Raw genomic sequence first — 21,680 nt, forward strand, 5'->3', positions numbered from 1 at the left:
AAAAAATGAAAAACAAACAAACAAAAGATTGCTAATCAGAAACATGGGATTTGAGCCTCTAAATAGCTATTGACTGATTAAATACAATGTAAAATGTATCCTTTGGGACTTATCTTCCTCTGGGGCCTGTTCTGGAATTGCAGGATTGGGTTATAAGTATGAATAAACATGTTAGCAAGCATGTTGTGCTGAGAAGCATTGAAGCTGTGTAATATAGTGAGGAGTTATAGATTTCAGTGTCAGATACAACTTGGTTTAAATCCTGGCTTGGCTATATATTAGTTGTTTAAGAAGCCATTTCAGCTAGCTCACAAATTCGTTAAGTGTGGCCTGTGGACCCTTGGGTCTCTAAGGTGGTACAGAGGCAATGGAGGGTAAAACTGCTCGTGCCTTAGCATGAACCAAGGGAATGACACTAGAATATGCTGATTATCATTGAGTTCTTCACCAACATGCCTGCATAGTAAAATAAAATGCCAGTTTCACTTAACTCTCAATCCTTTAGAATATCCATTATTTGAAAAGTCTGGCTGGGCATGATGGCTCATGCCTATAATCCCAGCACTTTGGGAGGCTGAGGTGGGAGGATCACTTGAAGCCATGGGTTCAAGACCAGCCTGGGCAACCAAATGAGACCCCCCCCCCCCCATCTCAAACTCCTGACCTCAGGTGATCCACTTGCCTTGGCCTCCCAGAGTGCTGGGATTACAGGCGTGAGCCACTGCGTCCGGCCTGAGACTCCCCATCTCTAAAAAAAAAAAAATTTTTTTTTTTTGAGACAGAGTTTCTCTCTTGTTATCCAGGCTGGAGTGCAATGGCACGATCCTGGCTCACTGCAACCTCTGCCTCCCAGGTTCAAGCGATTCTCCTGCCTCAGCCTCCTGAGTAGCTGAGATTACAGGCATGTGCCACCACGCCTGACTAACTTTTTGTATTTTTAGTTGAGATGGGGTTTCTCCATGTTGCTGAGGCTGGTCTTGAACCCCTGACCTCATGTGATCCTCCTGTCTCCTGTCTCGGCCTCCCAAAGTGCTGGGATTACAGGCGTGAGCCACCATGCCCGGCCTTTTTTTTATTTCTTGTTTTTTTTTTTTTTTTTGGACAGGGTCTCGCTCTGTCACCCAAGCTGGAGTACAGTGGTGTGATCTCAGTTCAATGTAGCCTCTGCCTCCCGGGTTCAAGTGATTCTTGTGCCTCAGCATCCCGAGTAGCTGGGACTACAGGCATGCACCACCACGCCTGGCTGATTTTTGTATTTTTAGTAGGGATGGGATTTTGCCCTGTTGGCCAGGCTGGTCTCGAACTCCTGGCCTCTTGTGATCCACCTGCCTCAGCCTCCCAGAGTGCTGGGACTACAGGTGTGAGCCGCTGCACCTGGCCCCCATCTCTAAAAATATTAAAAAGAAAAAAATTAGCCAGGTTTGGTGGTGTGAGTCTGTAAATCCTAGCTCCTCAAGAGGCTAAGGTGGAAGCATTGCTTGAGCCCAGGAGTTTGAGGCTGTAGTCAGCTATTATTGTGCCACTGCACTCCAGCCTGGGCAACAGAGTGAGACCCCATCTAAAAAGAAAAAAAAAAGTCTGTGTGATGAAATGGGAAGTATGCATAAATCATATCTACTGCATGCTGAAGAAAGATAGTTTACTCAAGGAAAAGTAGTTGTGGGTTGGGCACGGTGGCTCACACCTGTAATCCCAGCACCAGATCACCTGAGGTCGGGAGTTCAAGATCAGCCTGGCCAACATGGCAAAACCCCATCTTTACTAAAAAAATATAAAAATTTGCCAGGTGTGGTGGTGGGTGCCTGTAATCCCAGCTACTCAGGGACTAAGGCAGGGAAAATTACTTGAACCTGGGAGGCGGATGTTGCAGTAAGCTGAGATCTCACCATTGCACTCCAGCCTGGGTGACAGAGCAAGACTCTGCTCAAAAAAAAAAAAAAAAAAAAAAGAAAAAAATACTTGTGAAATTCTTTGAGTCATGAGTTAAAATAACTGCTTTTTTATGGAACACTATTTTTACTTGAGAATGACTGACAAACTGTGATTATTTAGACTTGGGTATTTGGCAACTATATTTGCAAAAGTGAAGGAAGTGGGCCAGTCACTTCAAGGAGAACAATTGACAGTATTTGTTGCCGATGAAATTTACTAATGAAAAATTGGAATTTTGGAAAATCTGAGTCCACCACTATGGGGCTAACAGTTTCCGACACTTAAAAGACTTTCCTGAGATGAGATGAGCAGTGATATTAACAAATATGGTTTTTTGATGATATAAAATGCAATGTCATTTTCATTTTTCAAATTACTAGTTTACCATTTACTCAAAGTGTAAGATAACAAATGTAACAGGGTGTGAAAGATCACTATTATAGGCCAGGCCTGGTGACTCACACCTGCAATCCCAGCACTTTGGGAGGCCGTGGCAAGCGGATCGCTTGAGCCCAGGAGTTTGAGACCAGCCTGAGCAACATGGTGAAACCCTGTCTCTACTAAAAATACAAAAATTAGCCAGGTGTGGAGGTACGTGCCTGTAATCTCGGCTACTTAGGTGGCTGAGGCATGAGAATTGCTTGAACCTGGGAGGTGGAGGTTGCACTGAGCTGAGAATGTGCCACTGTACTCCAGCCTGGACAACAGGGAGAGACCCTGTCTCCAAAAAAAAAAAAAAAAAAAAGCAAAAGATTACTGTTATGGTTTCAGATTTCATATTGCGATTAACTTTTAAGTGTCATAAACTGCCACTTGTCAAATTTTGGTACAGTATTTAAAGAGTATGCACAGTTACCTGAAAATGTTATTAAAATACTCCTTCCTTTTGTAACTGCATATCTTTGTGAAGCTGGATTTTCTTCATCTGCTTTACTTAGTATATTCCCAACAGACTGAATGCAGAGGCAAGTTCTAAGACTAGCCATGTTCTATTTAGCCAGACACTGAAGAGATTTGTGAAAATGTAAAACAATGTGAATTCTCCTCTCACTAAACAATTTTTTTTGTTTTGGAAAAGTTAATTTTTCATTAAAATGTGTTTGTGATACTTTTTGATGGGTATGTTATTGATTTTTTTTTTTTGAGATGAAATTTCACTCTTGTCACCCAGACTGCAGTGCAATGGTGTGATCTCAGCTCACTGCAACCTCTGCCTCCCGGGTTCAAGCGATTCTCCTGCCTCAGCCTCCCAAGTAGCTGGGATTACAGGTGTGAGTCACCGTGCCTGGCCTATGTTATTAATTTTTAAAAATTCATTTAAATATTTAAAACTTCTGAGTTTTAATCTCTAATATGGTAAATATTGATTTGTAAAACTTACATAAAAGATTTTCAGGACCTCTGGTTTTTAAGATCACAAATGAATCCTGAAACCAAAAAGTTTGAGAACTACTGGGCAGACTGGATGTTTCCTTGCCTCTGATAAAAAAAAAAATTCCACTTCCCAGCCGGGCGCGGTGGCTCACGCCTGTAATCCCAGCACTGTGGGAGGCCGAGGCGGGCGGATCACGAGGTCAAGAGATCGAGACCATCCTGGCCAATGTGGTGAAACCCCGTCTCTACTAAAAATACAAAAATTAGCTGGGCATGGTGGCACATGACTGTAGTCCCAGCTACTCGGGAGGCTGAGGCAGGAGAATGACGTGAACCTGGGAGGTGGAGGTTGCAGTGAGCCGAGATCATGCCACTGCACTCCAGTCTGGGTGACAGAGCGAGACTCCGTCTCAAAAAAAAAAAAAAAAAAATCCACTTCCCAGGCTGGGTAAAGTGGTACATACATGTAGTTCCAGCTACTCAGGAGGCTGAGGTGGGAGGATTGCTTGATCCCAAAAGTTTTAGACCAACCTGCGCAATATAGTGAGCCTCCATCTCAAAAATAATGATAATTAAAGAAAAAAATCTACTTCTCAAGATTGTTTTTGGTTTAAAATGGGAGCAGAGTATCTGAAATATGAAAAACAGAGTAGCTGGGTGCAGTGGCTCACGCCTGTAATCCTAGCACTTTGGGAGGCTGAGGCGGGCAGATTACCTGAGGTGAGGGGTTTAAGACCAACCTGGCCAGTGTGGCGAAACCCTTTCTGTACAAAAAAGTACAAAAATTAGGCAGGTGTAGTGGCACGTGCCTGTAGTCCCAGCTACTTGGGAGGCTGAGGCAGGAGGATTGCTTGAACCCACGAGCCAGAGGCAGCAGTGAGCTGAGATTGCACCACTGGACTCCAGGCTGGGTAACAGAGTGAGACTCCATCTCAAAAAAAGAGAGTGAGGGAGAGACATAGAGTAGATGGTAGATATTATTTGACGATGAGGTAGGTGTCTAGTAATGTAGGATGAAAATAGGGCCGGGTGCTGTGGCTCATGCCTGTAATCCTAGCATTTGGGAAACCGAAGCGAGTGGATCACCTGAGGTCAGGAGTTCGGGATCTGCCTGGCCAACATGGTGAAACCCCGTCTTTAATAAAAATACAAAAATCAGCGGGGGTGCGGTGGCAGATACCTGTAATCCTAGCTACTCGGGAGGCTGAGGCAGGAAAATCACTTGAACCCAGGAGGTGGAGGTTGCAGTGAGCTGAGATCGTGCCATTGCACTCCAGCCTGGACAACAAGAACGAAACTCCGTCTCAAAAAAAAAAAAAAAAAAAGAATTGCCCAAGTTCTCGGGAAATGGGAACCTATGTATCACTGACACAGAATATTTAATCGTCTACCTGTGTGTCTGGTAAATACAAACTTTAAAAGCTTTTGTTTAAGAACAGATATCTGGCCAGGCGTAGTGGCTCACGCCTGTAATCCCAGCACTTTGAGAGGCCGAGGCGGGCGGATCACAAGGTCAGGAGTTCAGGACCAGCCTGACCAACATGGTGAAACCCCGTCTCTGTTAAAAATACAAAAATTAGCTGGGGCTATTGGCACGCGCCTGTAATCCCAGCTACTCGGGAGGCTGAGGCAGGAGAATCACTTGAACCTGGGAGGCGGAGGATGCAGTGAGCCGAGATTGCACCATTGCATTCCAGCCTGGGCAACAGAGTGAGACTGTCTCAAAAAAACAAAACAAAACAAAAAAACAGATATCTGTAAAACATCAATAGAAAAGTTTAAGGATACTCACTCTTCTACCATATTTTTATTAAAAAACTGACTTACAAAACTTTTTAATGTTCACTTCCTGACTTTGTGTATATAACTACTCAATTTTTTACATAATAGAATTGTGTAGTTATAGGTATAGTTTTGTATTCCATTCTTTTCCCTAATGATTTTTGCATTTTGCTACATGGTTTTCGTCATAATTTTTATTCATGGCCTCATAAGGTCCTTGGGTTCCTAGATCTTAATTTAAGATATTCACTTACGTTAGTCATGAAGGCTGTTTCTTTTGATATTTTAAATGTTGTCATAATACTTTTTTTTTTTTTGAGACAGAGTCTTGCTGTGTCATCCAGGCTGGAATGCAGTGGCACCATCCTGGCTCACTGTAACCTCCGTCTCCCAGGTTCAAATGATTCTCCTGCCTCAGCCTCCTGAGGTAGCTGGGACTACAGGTGCCCGCCGCCACACCTGGCTAATTTTTGTATTTTTAGTAGAGACTGGGTTTCGCCATGTTGGCCAGGCTGGTCTCGAACTCCTGACCTCAGGTGATCCACCTGCCTCGGCCTCCCAAAGTGCTGGGATTACAGGCGTGAGCCTCTGTGCTTGGCCCACTTTTTTTTTTTTTTGAGACGGAGTCTTGCTCTGTCACCCAGGCTAGAGTGCAGTGGCGTGATCTTGGCTTACTGCATCCTCCACCTCTCAGGTTCAGGTGATTCTCCTGCCTCAGCCTCCCGAGTAGCAGGGATTGATTACAGGTGCCCACCATGATGCCCAGCTAATTTTTGTATTTTTAGTAGAGACAGGGTTTCACCATGTTGGCCAGTCTGGTCTTGATCTCCTGACCTCATGATCCACCTGCCTCAGCCTCCCACAATGCTGGGATTACAAGTGTGAGCCACTGTGCCCGGACCATAACACTTTTTTTTTTTTTTTTTTTTTTTTTGAGACAGAATCTTGCTCTGTTGCCCAGGCTGGAGTGCAGTGGCATGATCTTGGCTCACTGCAACCTCTGCCTCCTGGGCTCAAGCAATTCTTGTGCCTCAGCCTCCCAGGTAGCTGGGATTACAGGTGCAGGCCACCACCCCTGGATAATTTTTGTGTTTTTAGTAGAGATGGGGTTTCACCACATTGGCTAAGCTGGTCTTGAACTCCTGACCTCAAGTCATCTGCCTGCCTGGGACTCCCAAAGTGCTGGGATTACAGGCGTGAGCTCCCAAAGTTCCAGGATTACAGGTGTGAGCAGCTTGGCCTGTTAGCTAATTTTCAGATACATTTTATATTAAGCTTCCTAAAGTTGTTTTTTTTTTTGTCTGACTTTTTAGACTTATGGAACATTGTTATAAAAGGTGTTACTTTATTTCTTTCAGTAGTTAACATCTCACTTTCAGTTTTCTTCACTTTGAGTAAGATTCCTATTAAGTGTTAAAAGTTTAAATGATAATTTTATTTCAAGTGTAAAAGATGAATGTGTTAGAAGTTGTTAGTTGTAGTTGGTCCAATGTATTGTAGTCAATTCCCTTAATCCAAAATCGTTTTTCTTCCAGAAAAACTGTAATGCTTTCTTTGGAAATTAGGGCTAGGGTAATAATCTAGTGGACTGAAATTTGACAAATGCACAATTTGCCAGTTACCAAATTTCAGTAAATAGAAGTATGATGAAATATCATTGGGTGTCATGGATCACACTTGTAATCCCAGCACTTTGGGAGACTGAGGTGGGAGGATTGCCTGAAGCCAGTAGTTTGAGACCAGCTTGGGCAAAAAAGCGAGACCCTGTCTCTATAAAAATTTGCTGGGCATGGTGGTGTGTAACTGTGGTCCTAGCTACTGAGGAGGGCAAGGTAGGAGGGTCACTTGAGCCCAGGAATTTGTGGCTGCAGTGAGTTATGATTGCACCACTGCATTCCGGCCTGGGTAACAGAGCCAAACCCTGTCTTAAAACAAAAAACAAAAAATATGATGAAATATATAATTTTTTTTTAACTGATCATTGAGGAGACACTCCATGGCTGTGGAGCCTGAGGGTATATAACTCTAACTGTAGAATGTGGGAAGATCTCTGTATAACACTGGAGTGTCATGTAAGTTCAGTTTGGAAGAAAAAGAGGTATCCACTTGTTTCTGTAATCTTTTGTCTCATTAAAATAGATACAGAATTTGGGTGGGCTGTTAGATTAGCTTACTGAGAAATTAGACAATTGATAAAGGATGTCAGAATTCTCAAGAGATAGATGGGGAGATGTATGAAAGAAAATGAGAAAGGGAATCCTATGATAATAATCTAGGAGTGACTTTATGGTAACTGAGCTTTATTTAGTGCTTTTTTTAGTCTTGAGAACTGTGTGCTTGGCAGTTTGGCTTACACTTTATTTCTTAAAAATGTAAATATTTGGAGTCCTCTTAGCTGCTTCTTTACACATTTCACTCTCAGTTTTGTTGCTTTGCTTCTTAACAGGAATTTGTAATCAGCATATATTGCATTTCTTTTATAGTTTTATGACCTTTGTGAACTGTTCAGAACTGGAGGTCAGGTTCCTGACACAAACTACATATTTATGGTATGTAAACACCAGTGATATCAAGTGCTTGTTTAAAATGGAAAGGATCTGACTTATTAAATGTAAATTGCATAATAATTCTTTACCATGTGACAGTCACTATTTCAGTATATTAAAAGATGTGTATTAGTCCATTTTCACGCCGCTGATAAAGACATACCTGAGACTGGGCAATTTACAAAAGAGGTTTAATGGACTTAACAGTTTCACATGGCTGGAGAGGCCTCACAATCATGCAGAAGGCAAGGAGGACCAAGTCACATCTTACGTGGATGGCGGCAGGCAAAGAGAGAGAGACTGTGCAGGGATCTCTTGTTTTTAAAACCATCAGATCTCATGAGACTTACTGTCGTGAGAACAGCACAGGAAAGACTTGCCCCCATGATTCAATTACTTTCCATCGAGTCCCTCCCACAACATGTGGGAATTCAAGATGAGATTTGGGTGGGGACACAGCCAAACCATATCAAGGTGATTGTATACTTTTCTACATTTAACTATGTCCTCTAATTAATTGCCTTAGTAAGCCACTGTAGATAGGGTTGGGTTGTAGCTGTCAGTAATGGTTGGGCATAAAAAATAACCCAGAACCCTTGGTTTAAGGCAAAAATCTTCAATTGACTATTACTTATTCAGACTTTTCGAGCATTCATTTTTATCTCTCGTTAATCTATGGATGGATTAATATACACACATACACATTTGCTATAGATGTTTGCTTTTCTTTTGGAATGTAATGTTACTGTTGAACTTTTTCTGGATCCTTCTCTCATTTTCTTTCCTTCTGAAAGTTTCTGGGTCACTTTCTTATTATTATTTTTTTTTTGAGACGGAGTCTCGCTCTGTTGCCAGGCTGGAGTGCAGTGGTGCGATTGGCTTACTGCAACCTCTGCCTCCTGGGTTCAAGTGATTCTCTTGCCTCAGCCTCCCGAGTAGCTGGGATTACAGGCGTGCGCCACCATGCCCAGCTAATTTTTGTATTTTTAGTAGAGACAGGATTTCACTATGTTGGCCAGGATGGTCTGGATCTCTTGAACTCGTGATCCGCCCACCTCGGCCCCTGCCTTGGCCTCCCAAAGTGCTGGGATTACAGGGGTGAGCCACCATGCCGGCCACTTTCCTATTCTTTCAGCTGTTTTCCTATTGGTGTAATATTGGCCCAAGTCAGACATTAATGGGAAGTGTAAATAGTATATTATCATATATGGTTGTTAAATGCAAAACTGAGCCTAGAACGCTGTTATAATTATGGTATTTGCTTTTAGAAAAAATTTTTTTCTTCAAGTAGGCAACTCTTCCAATACAGTTAAAATGATTCTTAAAATAGAAAATTATTTTACCTGGGCATGGTGGTACATGCCTGTAGTCCCAGCTACTTGGGAGGCTGAGGTGGGATGATTGTTTAAGCTCAGGAGTTCTAGACCAACCTGGGCAACATAGTGAGACCCCATCTCTAAAAAAAAAAAAAAATTGAATTTTAAAAAATTAAATTACTTGGCCGGGCGCAGTGGCTCACGCCTGTAATCCCAGCACTTTGGGAGGCCGAGGCAGGTGGATCACCTGAGGTCAGGAGTTTGAGACCAGCCTGACCAACATGGAGAAACCCCGTCTCTACTAAAAAAAAAAAAAAACAACAAAATTAGCCGGGCTTGGTGGTGCATGCCTGTAATCCCAGCTACTCAGGAAGCTGAGGCGGGAGAATCACTTGAATCCAGGAAGGGGAGGTTGCAGTGAGCCAAGATCACGCCATTGCACTCCAGCCTGGGCAACAAGAGTGAAACTCCATCTAAAAAAAAAAAAAAACCAAAACTTAAAAAATACTGGTTAGCAGATGACCAAATCAACTAATGTAGGTAATAGAGGATTGAAAAAATGGTGGTTTTGCCAGGTGTGGTGGCTCACATCTATAATCCCAGCACTTTGGGAGGCCAACGTGGGTGGATCACAAGGTCAGGAGTTTGAGACCAGCCTGACCAACCTGGTGAAACCCCCGTCTCTACAAAAAATACAAAAATCAGCCGGGCGTGGTGGCGGCTTGTACCTGTAATCCCAGCTACTCAGGAGGCTGAGGCAAGAGAATCGCTTGAACCCGGGAGGTGGAGGTTGCAGTGAACCGAGATTGTGCCACTGCACTCCAGCCTGGGTGACAGAGTGATACTCTGTCTCAAAAAAAGAAAAAAAAGAAAAAAAAGAAAAAAAAATGGTGGTTTTTTTTTTCAGGGAAAGTTTTTGAGAGAATGGCACAGCAGATTCTTGTAGATTTCCCTGGAATCAAAAATCTTGTTTGTATAAACATTTAATAGAAAAAATTTGTTTACGTCTATTTTATTTTTTTGTTAAAATCAAATTTCCAAATAATTCAGTATGTAACTCTTTATTGTAGTTATAAACTATATGTTTGTACAGTTTGATATAATTTGAAAAGAATATTGTGGCTATTGTATTGTTTGTAACTGTAAACTTTTACTTCACAGGGTGATTTTGTAGACAGAGGTTACTATAGTTTGGAGACCTTCACTTACCTTCTTGCATTAAAGGCTAAATGGCCTGATCGTATTACACTTTTGCGAGGAAATCATGAGAGTAGACAGATAACACAGGTCTATGGATTTTATGGTAAGAATTCCTATTTCTCTGATTCTGAATATTATTTTACTTTCCTCTTTGGAAAACAAAGCTACACAAGTCATACACATGCTTTATGTATATTATTTTCCCCACATCCTCACTCCTTCACTCCTCCCAAACAATTGAAAATCTTATGCTCGAGAGAAGACCACTGTTAACTTTTTGGTGTGCATCTTTCTAGATCTGTGCCTCAAAGTGTAGCTGGAATCACCTGGGTTCTCATTAAAAATGTAGATTGCCGGCCGGGTGGGGTGGCTCACACCTGTAATCTCAGCACTTTGGGAGGCTGAGGCAGGCGGATCACAAGATCAGGAGATCGAGACCATCCTGACCAATATGGTGAAACCCCGTCTCTTCTAAAAATACAAAAATGAGCTGGGCGTGGTGGTGTGTGCATGTAATCCCAGTTACTCGGGAGGCTGAGGCAGGAGAATTGCTTGAACCAAGGAGTCAGAGTTTGTGGTGAGCCGAGATCATGCCACAGCACGCCAGCCTGGCGACATAGGGAGACTCCGTCTCAAAAAAAAAAAAAAAGAAAAAAAAAAAGGAGAATGCTGGGCCTCACCACAGATTTATTAACCAAAATATTTTGGAGTGGGAATCTAGAATCTGCTGAAGGTGAATGTTCTGCACAAATTTGAGAGTCCATTCTCATCCATTTTGTATGTGTGTGTGTGTGTTTATGTGTGTTTATATATGTACAAACACGTGCACACTAAAATGGGGACATACCTGATTTTTTCACTTTATTAATGTTATTTTCATGGCTGCTTCATATACCATATGGATGTAGCATAATTGATGTATCAGTTTTTCCTCTATCATTGGACTTTAGAGTTGTTTTTAAGCTGCTGTTATACATCCTTTTACATATATCTCTGTATGCTCACTCCAGAGAATGCTAGGACCTCAGGGATCAGAAGCAGAACTTAGTCATAAACAGCAAAATAGGCCAGGCGCAGTGGCTCACCCCTGTAATCCCAGCACTTTGGGAGGCTGAGGCGGGCAGATCACCTGAGGTCAGGAGTTCGAGACCAGCCTGGCCAACTAAACCCTGTCTCTACTAAAAATACAAAAATTAGCCGGGCACTGGTAGGGGGAGGGGGGAGGGATAGCATTAGGAGACATACCTAATGTAAATGACGAGTTAATGGGTGCAGCACACCAACATGACACATGTATACATATGTAAAAGACCGGCACGTTGTGCACATGTACCCTAGAACTTAAAGTATAATAATAAAAAAAATTTAGCCGGGCATGGTGGTAGGGGCCTGTAATCCCAGCTACTCAGGAGACTGAGGCAGGGAGAATTGATTGAACCCAGGAGGCGGAGGTTGCAGTGAGCCAAGATCGCTCCATTCCACTCCAGCCTGGGCAACTGAGCCAGACTCTGTCTCAAGAAAGGAAAAAAAGCAAACTAGCTAATTCTTTAAAACTTTTATTTGGTTGAAAGAGAGAGAAAGAGAGAGCGAGCTTATTAGGAAGCCCCTTCAGGGAAATAGAACTGTCAAGATTATGAATTTGGATTTTCCTTGAGCACAATTAAGACAGATATTGAGAGATTTGGAAACATTAATTGCAGAACCCTTTAGATTTAAATTTTATATTTTGAATTATCTTCTTTCATTATAAAGATAGGCTGGGCCAGGTGTGGTGGCTCATGCCTGTAATCCCAGTACTTTGGGAGGCTGAGGCAGGCAGATCACAAGGTCAGGAGATCGAGACCATCTTGGCCAACATGGTGAAACCCCGTCTCTACTTAAAATACAAAAATTAGCTGGGCTTGGTGGCACTTGCCTGTAGTCCCAGCTATTCGGGAGGCTGAGGCAGGAGAATCCCTTGAACCCGGGAGGTGGAGGTTGCAGTGAGCCGAGATTGCACCATTGCACTCCATCCTGGATGACAGTGAGGCTGTCTCAAAATGAAACAAAGCAAAGATAATCTGAACTCTCTTACTCTTCAGTTTGTCTGCCATTATCAATTAGAGAAATTTTGAGAATTTATTGTTTTTATATGATTTTTTTAATACGTGTAAAGTTAGGTAATATTTATCTCCTTTCTACAGGTTACTTTTTATTTTCATTCACAAAATAAACACCAATTGAAATACAACTTTTGGATTCTTTTGCAAAATAATCAATATTTTGGATAACATACTATGATATTAGCTCAGTGAAAACAGTACTAAAACTAATGTTATAAAAACACACACACCTACTATATATATGTAACTAATGCTACATGTATAATATATAAAATACATATTGTTATATATGGCTAATATATGACTTTTTTTTTTTTTTTTTTTGAGATGGAGTCTCGCTCTGTCACCCAGGCTGGAGTGCAGTGGTGCGATCTTCGCTCACTGCAAGCTCTGCCTACTGGGTTCACGCCATTCTCCTGCCTCCGCCTCCCAAGTAGCTGGGACTACAGGCGCCCGCCACCATGCCCGGCTAATTTTTTTGTATTTTTTAGTAGAGACAGGGTTTCACCGTGTTAGCCAGGATGGTCTCAATCTCCTGACCTTGTGATCCGCCCGCCTCGGCCTCCCAAAGTGCTGGGATTACAGGCATGAGGCACCATGTCCAGCCATATGACATATGTTTTGAATAAGATAATTTTAGTTATTATAGGACTTATATTGATTTTCAAGGAGTAAAATATCCCTGTATGACTTTACACTGGGACTTCAGTTCACACTGATAAACACATACTGGGCAGTTAATATTGAGCCAACTTCAAGATCCCTGCCTGCAACCTGAGCTCATTGTTAGGGCTCTCTTATGGCAAGTTTACATAACAATCTTGCTTCACATAGATATATAATTGAGAAAATCTTGGGGATTGGTCATAACCTGCAGACTTCTTTCCTATATCATTTTCAGCTTCACTTAAGGCAATAGTGATATGTCAGGTTTTTTTTTTCTAAAATTATGGAAGAAGCCAAAGTACAGAGCTTCCATGGTGTTAACAAAGGAAGTGTGTACCCTATTAACTATGTAGACAGTCAGGGTACAGTGGCTCACATCTGTATTCTCAGCACTGTGGGAGGCTGAGGTAGGAGGATTGCTTGAGCTCAGGAGTTCAAGACCAGCCTGGACAACATAGGGAGATCCCCATCTCTACCAGAAATAAAATTAGCCAGGTGTGGTGGCACTTGCCTGTAGTTCCAGCTGTTCAGAAGGCTGAGGTGGTAGGATCGCTTGAACCCAAGTGGTTGAGGTTGCAGTGAGCTGTGATCGCGCCACTGCTGATTGTGCCACTGTATTCCAACTTGGGCAACAGAGTGAGACCTTGTCTCAAAAACAAAAAACTACGTAGGCAGCAGAAAGAGTGTTCAACTGAGAATTTGTAAGAACCTGATTGGCAATCTGTCCTCAGTTGTGATCCACTGAAGCTCAAGTGTTTAGTCGCGCGATTTGCAGAAAATCTCAGAAGAGACAACTTAGCCCTGAGAAGAGTTAGGAATTGCTCATGCTCCTATAACTAAGGATCCTCTAATTTGTTTGATCTGTTTATCCTGCTAGAATTGTCTCCTTAAATAAATTTATCTGCTTACCAGAATTGCCTAATATTAACATAACTGTTAAAACATTTGCTTCAGGTTGTGTGAAATTAGTATTTAACTCTTCTAATGATAGCATTTTGGCTAATAATTTCAGCTGCTTCTTAGGTCCATTCCAGGAATGAAGAGCAGTACTACATCCTTAGGAAATACAGTCATGTGCCACATAATGACATTTCAGTCGATGATGGACTGTATATATGACAGTGGTCCCATAGATACAACGGAGCTGAAAAATTCCTATTGCACAAATACTTACCATTGTGTTACTATTTCCTTATGATATTTAGTACAGTTACATGCTGCACAAATTTATAGCCTATGAGCAATAGGCTATATCATATTGCCTAGGTGTGTAGTAGGCTAGACCATCTAGGTTTATGTAAGGTCATCCGATGATGTTCACACAACGATGAAATCACCTAACAATGCATTTTTTAGAATGTATCCCCATGGTTAAGGGACATATAACTGTATGTAGTTAGTCACTAGCGTTCTTTTGGCTCTATGTGGAGGTCCTAGCAGGACTAAATATGTGTCATATCTTGCTATCCTAGTTTAAGCTGAATTTCTGTTGTACTGAAGGCTGCTCTAGTATTGGATATATTGTTTATTTTTATTGGCAGATTCATTAATTAAAACCCTTCTGTTTCTTTCACAGATGAGTGCCAAACCAAATATGGAAATGCTAATGCCTGGAGATACTGTACCAAAGTTTTTGACATGCTCACAGTAGCAGCTGTAAGTTTCTATTTTTAAAGTCTCATGTACGTTCCTGCCAATAACACATTGCATATTTTTATCTAGTTGTCATCTCAATTATACTGATATCTTTAGTATTCACTGATGAGTTTAGATATGCCTGAGGTTATATGTTCAACTCTTTGTTATCCTTTTTTGCTAGTTAATAGATGAGCAGATTTTGTGTGTCCATGGTGGTTTATCTCCTGATATCAAAACACTGGATCAAATTCGAACCATCGAACGGAATCAGGAAATTCCTCATAAAGGAGCATTTTGTGATCTGGTTTGGTCAGATCCTGAAGATGTGGATACCTGGGCTATCAGTCCCCGAGGAGCAGGTTGGCTTTTTGGAGCAAAGGTCACAAATGAGGTAAAGCCAACATTTTTGGAAAAGTAATTTGTGGATTGCTAATGGGCTGCATAGAGAACTATGGTGGCCCTAGATAACAAACTTGTAGTCTAGCTTACTCAAAATATGGTGGCTGTGGATATTAAATTTCTAGTTTAGTTATTAACGTATGTCTTTCTTTAATGGTTAAATAAGATGACACAGTGAAAGCACCTACTCCAGCATCCATTTGGTAATAATGTATAAAGTAAATGTTCTTTCCTTTTTTTTTTTTTTTGAGATGGAGTCTTGCTCTGTCACCTAGGCTGGAGTGCAGTGGCGTGATCTTGGCTCACTGCAACAACCTCTGCCTCCCAGGTTCAAGCCATTCTCCTGCCTCAGCCACCTGAGTAGCTGGGACCACAGGCGTGCGCCACCATGCCTGGCTAATTTTTGTATTCTTAGTAGAGATGGGATTTCACCGTATTGGCTAGGCTGGTCTTGAACTCCTGACCTCAGGTGATCCACCCGCCTCAGCCTCCCAAAGTGCTGGGATTATAGGTGTGAGCCACCGCACCTGGCCAGCCCCTTTCCTTTCAAGTACTATAGTTAAGTAACAAAATGGCAAGACCAAGATAGGCAATACTTTTTTTTTTTTCTCAAAGACCTCAAATCACACAGATACAGACACTTTATTAGTTTCCTCTACAAGAGACAATAACATGAATCTTTTTTTTTTTTGAGACAAGAGTTTCGCTCATGTTGCCCAGGCTGGAGTACAATGGTGCAATCTCGGCTCACTGCAACCTCTGCCTCCTGGATTCAAGCGATTCTCCTGTCTCAGCCTCCCGAGTAGCTGGGATTACAGGTGTACACCACCACGCCTGGCTAATTTTGTATTTTTAGTAGAGACGGGGTTTCACCATGTTGGTGAGGCTGGTCTCGAACTCCTGACCTCAGGTCATCTGCCCACCTTCGTCTCCGAAAGTGCTGGGATTACAGGCGTGAGCCACCGCGCCCAGCCTACGTCAAATCTTTTTTTTCTTTTTAACAGAAATCTCTGTTCATTTGAAAAGCCAAATAGATCCAAAGAAGGAAGATGAAAATTAAATACTTAAGTTAATCAAAAGGCACTATGATACCACCTAAAACCTACTGCCGCAGTGGTAGTAGGCTAAGGAAGATCAAGCTACAGCAAATCATGTAATGTGAATGTTAGCGATTACATAGCAGGAAGCACATTTGCTTTCCAGAAGACTACGGTACAGTGTTCATTTGGGCCCAAGAGGATATTTGGCCAGGAAAGGATCAAGATGGATGAAGGTAAAGCCAAATCAAAGGAGTAGGTACAAAAGAGAATCCAAGCTACATAGTCAAGCAGATGATGATGGATCAGGCTTCTTCCTCCCAAGAAACATTTGCTGCACTGTGCTGCCTCCCCCCTCAACCACCCCCTACCCCCTACCCAATGGCTGCTCAAGCCCAACTGCCTACTCCTGCCTTACAGGGTGCTCAGCCACCGGGACTAGGTTTGGGGTTGCCCAGGGCTCTTGCCATAATTTAGCATAGACCTTGGGGAGAACTGCTCACACATGGGTTGGCTTTGCTGCTGGTTGTTCTCAACAAAGAAAACCCTGAAGCATTCACATGCAGAGTAGTCTGAGCTTCTCCAGTCACAGTCAAACACCCCCACACAACATCCTCAAAAGTCTGAAATCTTGTAACAGCTGAGCTATAGTTAAAGCTGCAAGGCTCACAGAATCATCAAGGAAGCCAGAATGAGACAATGCAGATAGGAAGTCCCAGCAGTTAATCTCAATCCTTCTTTCTTCATTTCGGATAAGCTCAGATATACCTGATGTGGGATATAGAAAGCTACACTGGAGCAAGCTGGGTCTTCTGCTGAATTCGTCATCAAATACCAAGGGAAAACAAGGGGTGGGGTGGATTTTATTCTTAAAAAGCCTCAGAAGTTACTGTATTATAAAGGGACATGACTGAATAGGTAAGAAACGGATTCTTCATTGTGAATTTTCCTGATGGCTTCTGCAAGGCTCATAGAGATGTTGATCACCTGTATTTTGGAGCGGTGCTTCATCTTGTCCTCCTGGGGTATGTTATTGGTGACTACTACTGCTTTAAAGCATGCGTTGTTGATGTGAGAAATAGCTGGACCAGAGAAGATTCTGTGAGTCAAGATAGCATAAACTTTGGTGACTCCAGCTGAGAGAAGTTTGTCAGCTGCATGGCAGATTGTGCCACAAGTGTCAACCATGTCATCCACAAGGATGGCCACCAGATCCTTCACATCTCCCACAAGCACCATGCGGTCGACTTCATTGGCCTTCTTTGTGAATCAAGGCAAAGTCCACATTCAGCCTGTCTGCAATGGAGGTCACTCTCTTAGCTCCACCAGCATCAGATGAAACAATAGTGCAGTTCTTCTGCTCAGAGATATTCTCCCTTATCCACTTCAGGACACCTGGCTCTGCATACAGATAGTCCACTGGGTTATCAAAAAAGCCCTGAGTTTGAGAAGCATGTAGGTCCATGGTGATAATATGATCTGCGCCTGCTACAGATAGCATGTTTGCAACAAGCTTGGCTGAGATTGTCACCTGACTCTTTATTATCCTGCTGGGCATAAGGGAAGCATGGGATGACTGCAGTAAGCTGGCTCGCTGAAGCAGTCTTGCAGGTATTAGTCATGATCAAAGGCACCATTAAATTGTCATTGATTTTGCCACAACCACTCTGAATGATGTAGACATCCTTTCCACGTACACTTTTGCCAATTTCCACACAGGTCTCCTAGTTGCTGAATTTCTCAATCACTACCTTGCCGAGCTGCAGGCCCAGGCGATTGGCAGTTTTCTGAGATAAGCCCTGGTGGGAGCTGCTGCTGAAGATTTTGATATTCAGGATCCTGGCCAACTACCCTAAGCACTCTTCACTAAGTGATCACTGCTGCTGCAGAGACTGCAACCAAAGTCGGCCCAGAGACTCAATACTAATCTCTTTGCGATGCTACTCCGCCATCTTCAAGATAGGCAATACTTTGAACTTTCAACTGTTTTCAATTAAAACACACACACACACACTTTGGACTTTCAACTGTTTTCAATTAAAACACACACACACACACACACACACACACACACACACACACACACACACACACACACACACACCCACCCCTTATATTGGGAAGTGCTCCAGCATCATAATGAAGTCAAAAAACTAGATTCTGATCCTGCATCAGTGTATCTTAATTTAGATAAGTTATTTATCTAGTCTGAGCTTTTGTTTCCTTAAGTTGCAAAAGAATAATCTCTTTCAGAATTATTGCAACATCTACATATACTAAACCTTCAGTAAATGGTAGATACTGATAGCAATATCTTTATTATTAAATCAGAAAACACAAAATTTTGTTTCATAGTACCTATTGAATGCTTTTTCTTCCAGAAATTTCTAACTGTTTATGTAGCTGTACAGTTTCCATAGTTGTGCACTTGACTCAGGCCAAAATTGCTGTTTGCCTAAACTTATTAAATTGTTGGAGATAATTATAGAGTGCGTTCTATAATCTTGATGCCTTTAGTAGTAATAGGATTTGGTATTTTATTTAAATGATTATGTAGGCCGATTGTTTTTTAAGTGCTAAGTACTTACAGTGCCTTTCTAAATTGCAGTTTGTTCATATCAACAACTTAAAACTCATCTGCAGAGCACATCAACTAGTGCACGAAGGCTATAAATTTATGTTTGATGAGAAGCTGGTGACAGTATGGTCTGCTCCTAATTACTGCTATCGTTGTGGAAATATTGCTTCGATCATGGTCTTCAAAGATGTAAATACAAGAGAACCAAAGTTATTCCGGGCAGTTCCAGATTCAGAACGTGTTATTCCTCCCAGAACGACAACGCCATATTTCCTTTGAGGCCTTCGCCCATCCTGCTGACCCATTTTTCTGCCCTCTTCTTACCCCAATTTTCTTGTATTACCCTCTACAATATACTTTTTATTGAGCACTTTGCTGCTGAAATGCTGCCTCTTGCCTTTTTTTTTTTTTAATTTTAAATTATCTAAATTTATTGTTTGTTGTGGTGTCTATAGCAAAGTTTTTCTATCAGTTTTCCCCCATCCCATCCCCACCCTGGACTCATTTGAGAAGACTTGAGAAATGTCTTAATACTCACACTGCTGCATGTAGCTCTTGCTTATTTACTGGTCTGGGAAACAGGATGTGTTTCCTTTTTTTAAAAGCCAATTGACAGATTACACCTAAATACTCCTCCTTTTGTATCATTCAGCCTTTTGTTTTAGTTTGGTAAGTTTTAAGAAATTTCAGCAGCAAAGTTGTTATTCAGTGGGCATGATGGACTCCAAATGCCTCAAGTTATGTATACCTGTCCCAGATGTAAACTTCATTGTCCTTTGTTGGATGATATTTTAAATGGATATATAATAAATTGGTCTAAAGGGCTGCCCTCCTTGTTGTGTTTTTAAATTTTAGTTAAAAACTGCTACAGCTTATGACTTTGTACTTTAAGATAATTGTATTGATCTTTTTTCAGATTCCTTGTATTTTTTAATAAAGTAATCTTAAATAAAACTCAGATAGGTTAAGTGTTAGAAATTTTAAACAGCTTACATTGTTAGCGTAAAGTTGTCTTTTCTTTTTTCCTAATCAGAGTTCTTGACCCTTTGGTTATTGAGTTTAAAACTTCAATTGAAATTCAATAGTATTTATTTTTTAAAAAAATCACTAAACTGTGCCTAAAGAACATAACTGCCATATTAATGTTTTGGTTTATATCCTCTATAGTAATAGAAAAACATTTAATACTTGTAATGCTGATGTGTTAATTTGATACCAGTTGAGTAGAATGTGATCAATCCAGTTTACAATCTATCATGAGTATTATTAACTAAAATCTATGTACTTTTCAATAGGAATCATTCTTCTCTTGCTGTAACACTTGACCTTAACTTTTAAAAAGTGTTCATTTTTAAACTGCAACTGGAAAGGTTGAAAAGTTAGGACTCTTGTATTTGTGAACTGTAATCTGAAGCAGATTATTTAAAGTGTAGAAAAAGAAACAAGTTGTTCTTTTTTGCAAAGGTCTGTGATACCATATTTCAGCTTTGTGTAAGTAATTTGAATATCCAAAGGGTTGTGATGATCAGTTCTGAATATGCAACTGTCCACTTAATAAGGACAAGTATTCCAGTATCTCTTATGACTGTAGTCATAAATGATGTTGGAATGTACATTTTGTGAAATAGTTGGTATCCCTTTACTATGATTAATTTTTGTTATTCCAGGAAATACTTGTGAAGCCAGCCAATTAATAAAGCACTTTAGCATCTGTTCAGGTAGTTTTGAAAACCAACTTTTCCCCTTCAGGATAAGAACTTCCAGGTTACCTAAAAATGCAATAAAAATCTTTATAGTCTAAGCTTCTTGGCATATAATTTTTCATCAGGGTTTTCTTTTATTAAATGAGCACAATACTGTTTTGATTTAATTTTTTTCCCTCAAACCACCCAGCTCCTTACATAGTTTTTAATTATGTAGCTATATGAAAGAGGTGGCTAAGACATTTGCTGCACACGCTTGAACTAATGTTGGGTCAGTAGCTTCGTGTTACTGCCCTGATCCCAGTGTAATTCAGGTGGAAAGGTATTTTTATCTCACAGGGATATGTAGCTATGTATTTTACTAATTGTGAAACACTGGAAATTAATGATGCAGACAACTTGGTGTGGTCTTTGAACAGCTCTCTGCAGTATTTTTTTTTTTCCTGTTACCATAAATTGTATTTAAGTGCTTGCTTTCCACTTAAGTTGTACTAATAGAACCGGTAACTCCCAGCCCTCCCTGTTTGACACTCCTTAGCTTAGATTGATGTAGTTGTTTTTGTTATCCCTATAATGTGACTTTTATTTTTAAGTCATTGTGTACTGCATTTGTTTGTCACTAGTTGGGCACGTGCCAATAATATTCTCTCCATTCCTTATCTGCCATCTCTGTTTTGCCTGATTTCTCTTCAACTGAATAATGGCTTTTTGCATGGAAAAAATAGTTTTTACTATTAGACGTGTAAAGGGAAGAGAGAGCTAATGTATTGGACTTTGTGAGCCTACAAGGAATATTTTGGATCCCTTCAATAAATAAGGGCTATGTACTATATGTACTATATAGAGTTATCATGTGGTGGAAGATACTTGCAAGTCATAGATTTATGGGCAGGAGGATTTGTTACTCCCTATATCTAGGCTGAATGTAAAATCCCTTATGTTGTATCAATGGGGGTAAAAACTATTTTTATTTGCCTATGATATACTTGGTTTCTAATAAAGTGCCCTAGGCTCTAGTGAGAACTGTCTACTTTGAATTGCCATTTACTCCCTTTCCTCCTTTGGCCGATATGCTCTTGGCTAGCTTTTTATAAGTTAATGTGTTTCCCCAAAAAGTTTCACTACTTTATATTCATTTGAGTGTGATCCTAAAACACCTGGATCAACAGTATATCTCATATGCAATCTGCATCAGCTCCTATTCTGTCTGGATGTCTAGAACTGTTGGAAGATTTTGACGTCTTAAGCCCTAGGTTTTGCTTTGGGAAATAAGGTTTGAAATATTGTTCATTGCATTAAGATTTGTGTGTGTGTGCTTTGTAAGCCCAGAACCAGGTTTTGGAAAATGCCTGTACTGTGAAAGCAAATTAGGACTCTTTCTGAGCCTCTTTCTTGTCAGAAATAGAA

At 41.1% G+C, this 21,680-nt stretch overlaps 2 protein-coding genes across 5 annotated transcripts in view; one reads left to right on the forward strand and one right to left on the reverse strand.

Annotated features, from left to right (window-relative positions):
• PPP6C (protein phosphatase 6 catalytic subunit) overlaps positions 1 to 21,289 on the forward strand; it is a 43,291-nt gene extending 22,002 nt beyond the window's left edge. For 2 of the 4 annotated variants that reach the window (XM_003808050.5, XM_034929046.3), the window contains 5 exons: positions 7,572 to 7,637; positions 10,112 to 10,253; positions 14,495 to 14,574; positions 14,738 to 14,947; positions 18,601 to 21,289. In XM_003808050.5, the coding sequence (XP_003808098.1) occupies positions 7,572 to 7,637; positions 10,112 to 10,253; positions 14,495 to 14,574; positions 14,738 to 14,947; positions 18,601 to 18,849 (747 nt within the window). In that variant the 3' untranslated portion in view covers positions 18,850 to 21,289. The remainder of the gene's footprint in view (positions 1 to 7,571; positions 7,638 to 10,111; positions 10,254 to 14,494; positions 14,575 to 14,737; positions 14,948 to 18,600) is intronic. The other 2 variants (XM_055117610.2, XM_055117611.2) reach the window with 1 other exon arrangement.
• Positions 16,887 to 17,378, reverse strand: LOC134728562 (ribose-phosphate pyrophosphokinase 1-like). The gene has a single exon (XM_063594210.1). The coding sequence runs from the start codon at positions 17,229 to 17,231 to the stop codon at positions 16,887 to 16,889; it is 345 nt and encodes a 114-aa protein (XP_063450280.1). The 5' UTR covers positions 17,232 to 17,378.
• Positions 21,290 to 21,680: the final 391 nt, after the last annotated feature.

The sequence above is a fragment of the Pan paniscus genome, chromosome 11 (genome assembly GCF_029289425.2).
Source record: "Pan paniscus chromosome 11, NHGRI_mPanPan1-v2.0_pri, whole genome shotgun sequence".
In the NCBI taxonomy this organism is placed as follows: domain Eukaryota; kingdom Metazoa; phylum Chordata; class Mammalia; order Primates; family Hominidae; genus Pan; species Pan paniscus.

What these genes read in the sequence shown, in the direction of transcription:
- LOC134728562 (XM_063594210.1), bottom strand. Translation starts at nt 17,231, where the DNA reads ATGGTGCTTGTGGGAGATGTGAAGGATCTGGTGGCCATCCTTGTGGAT.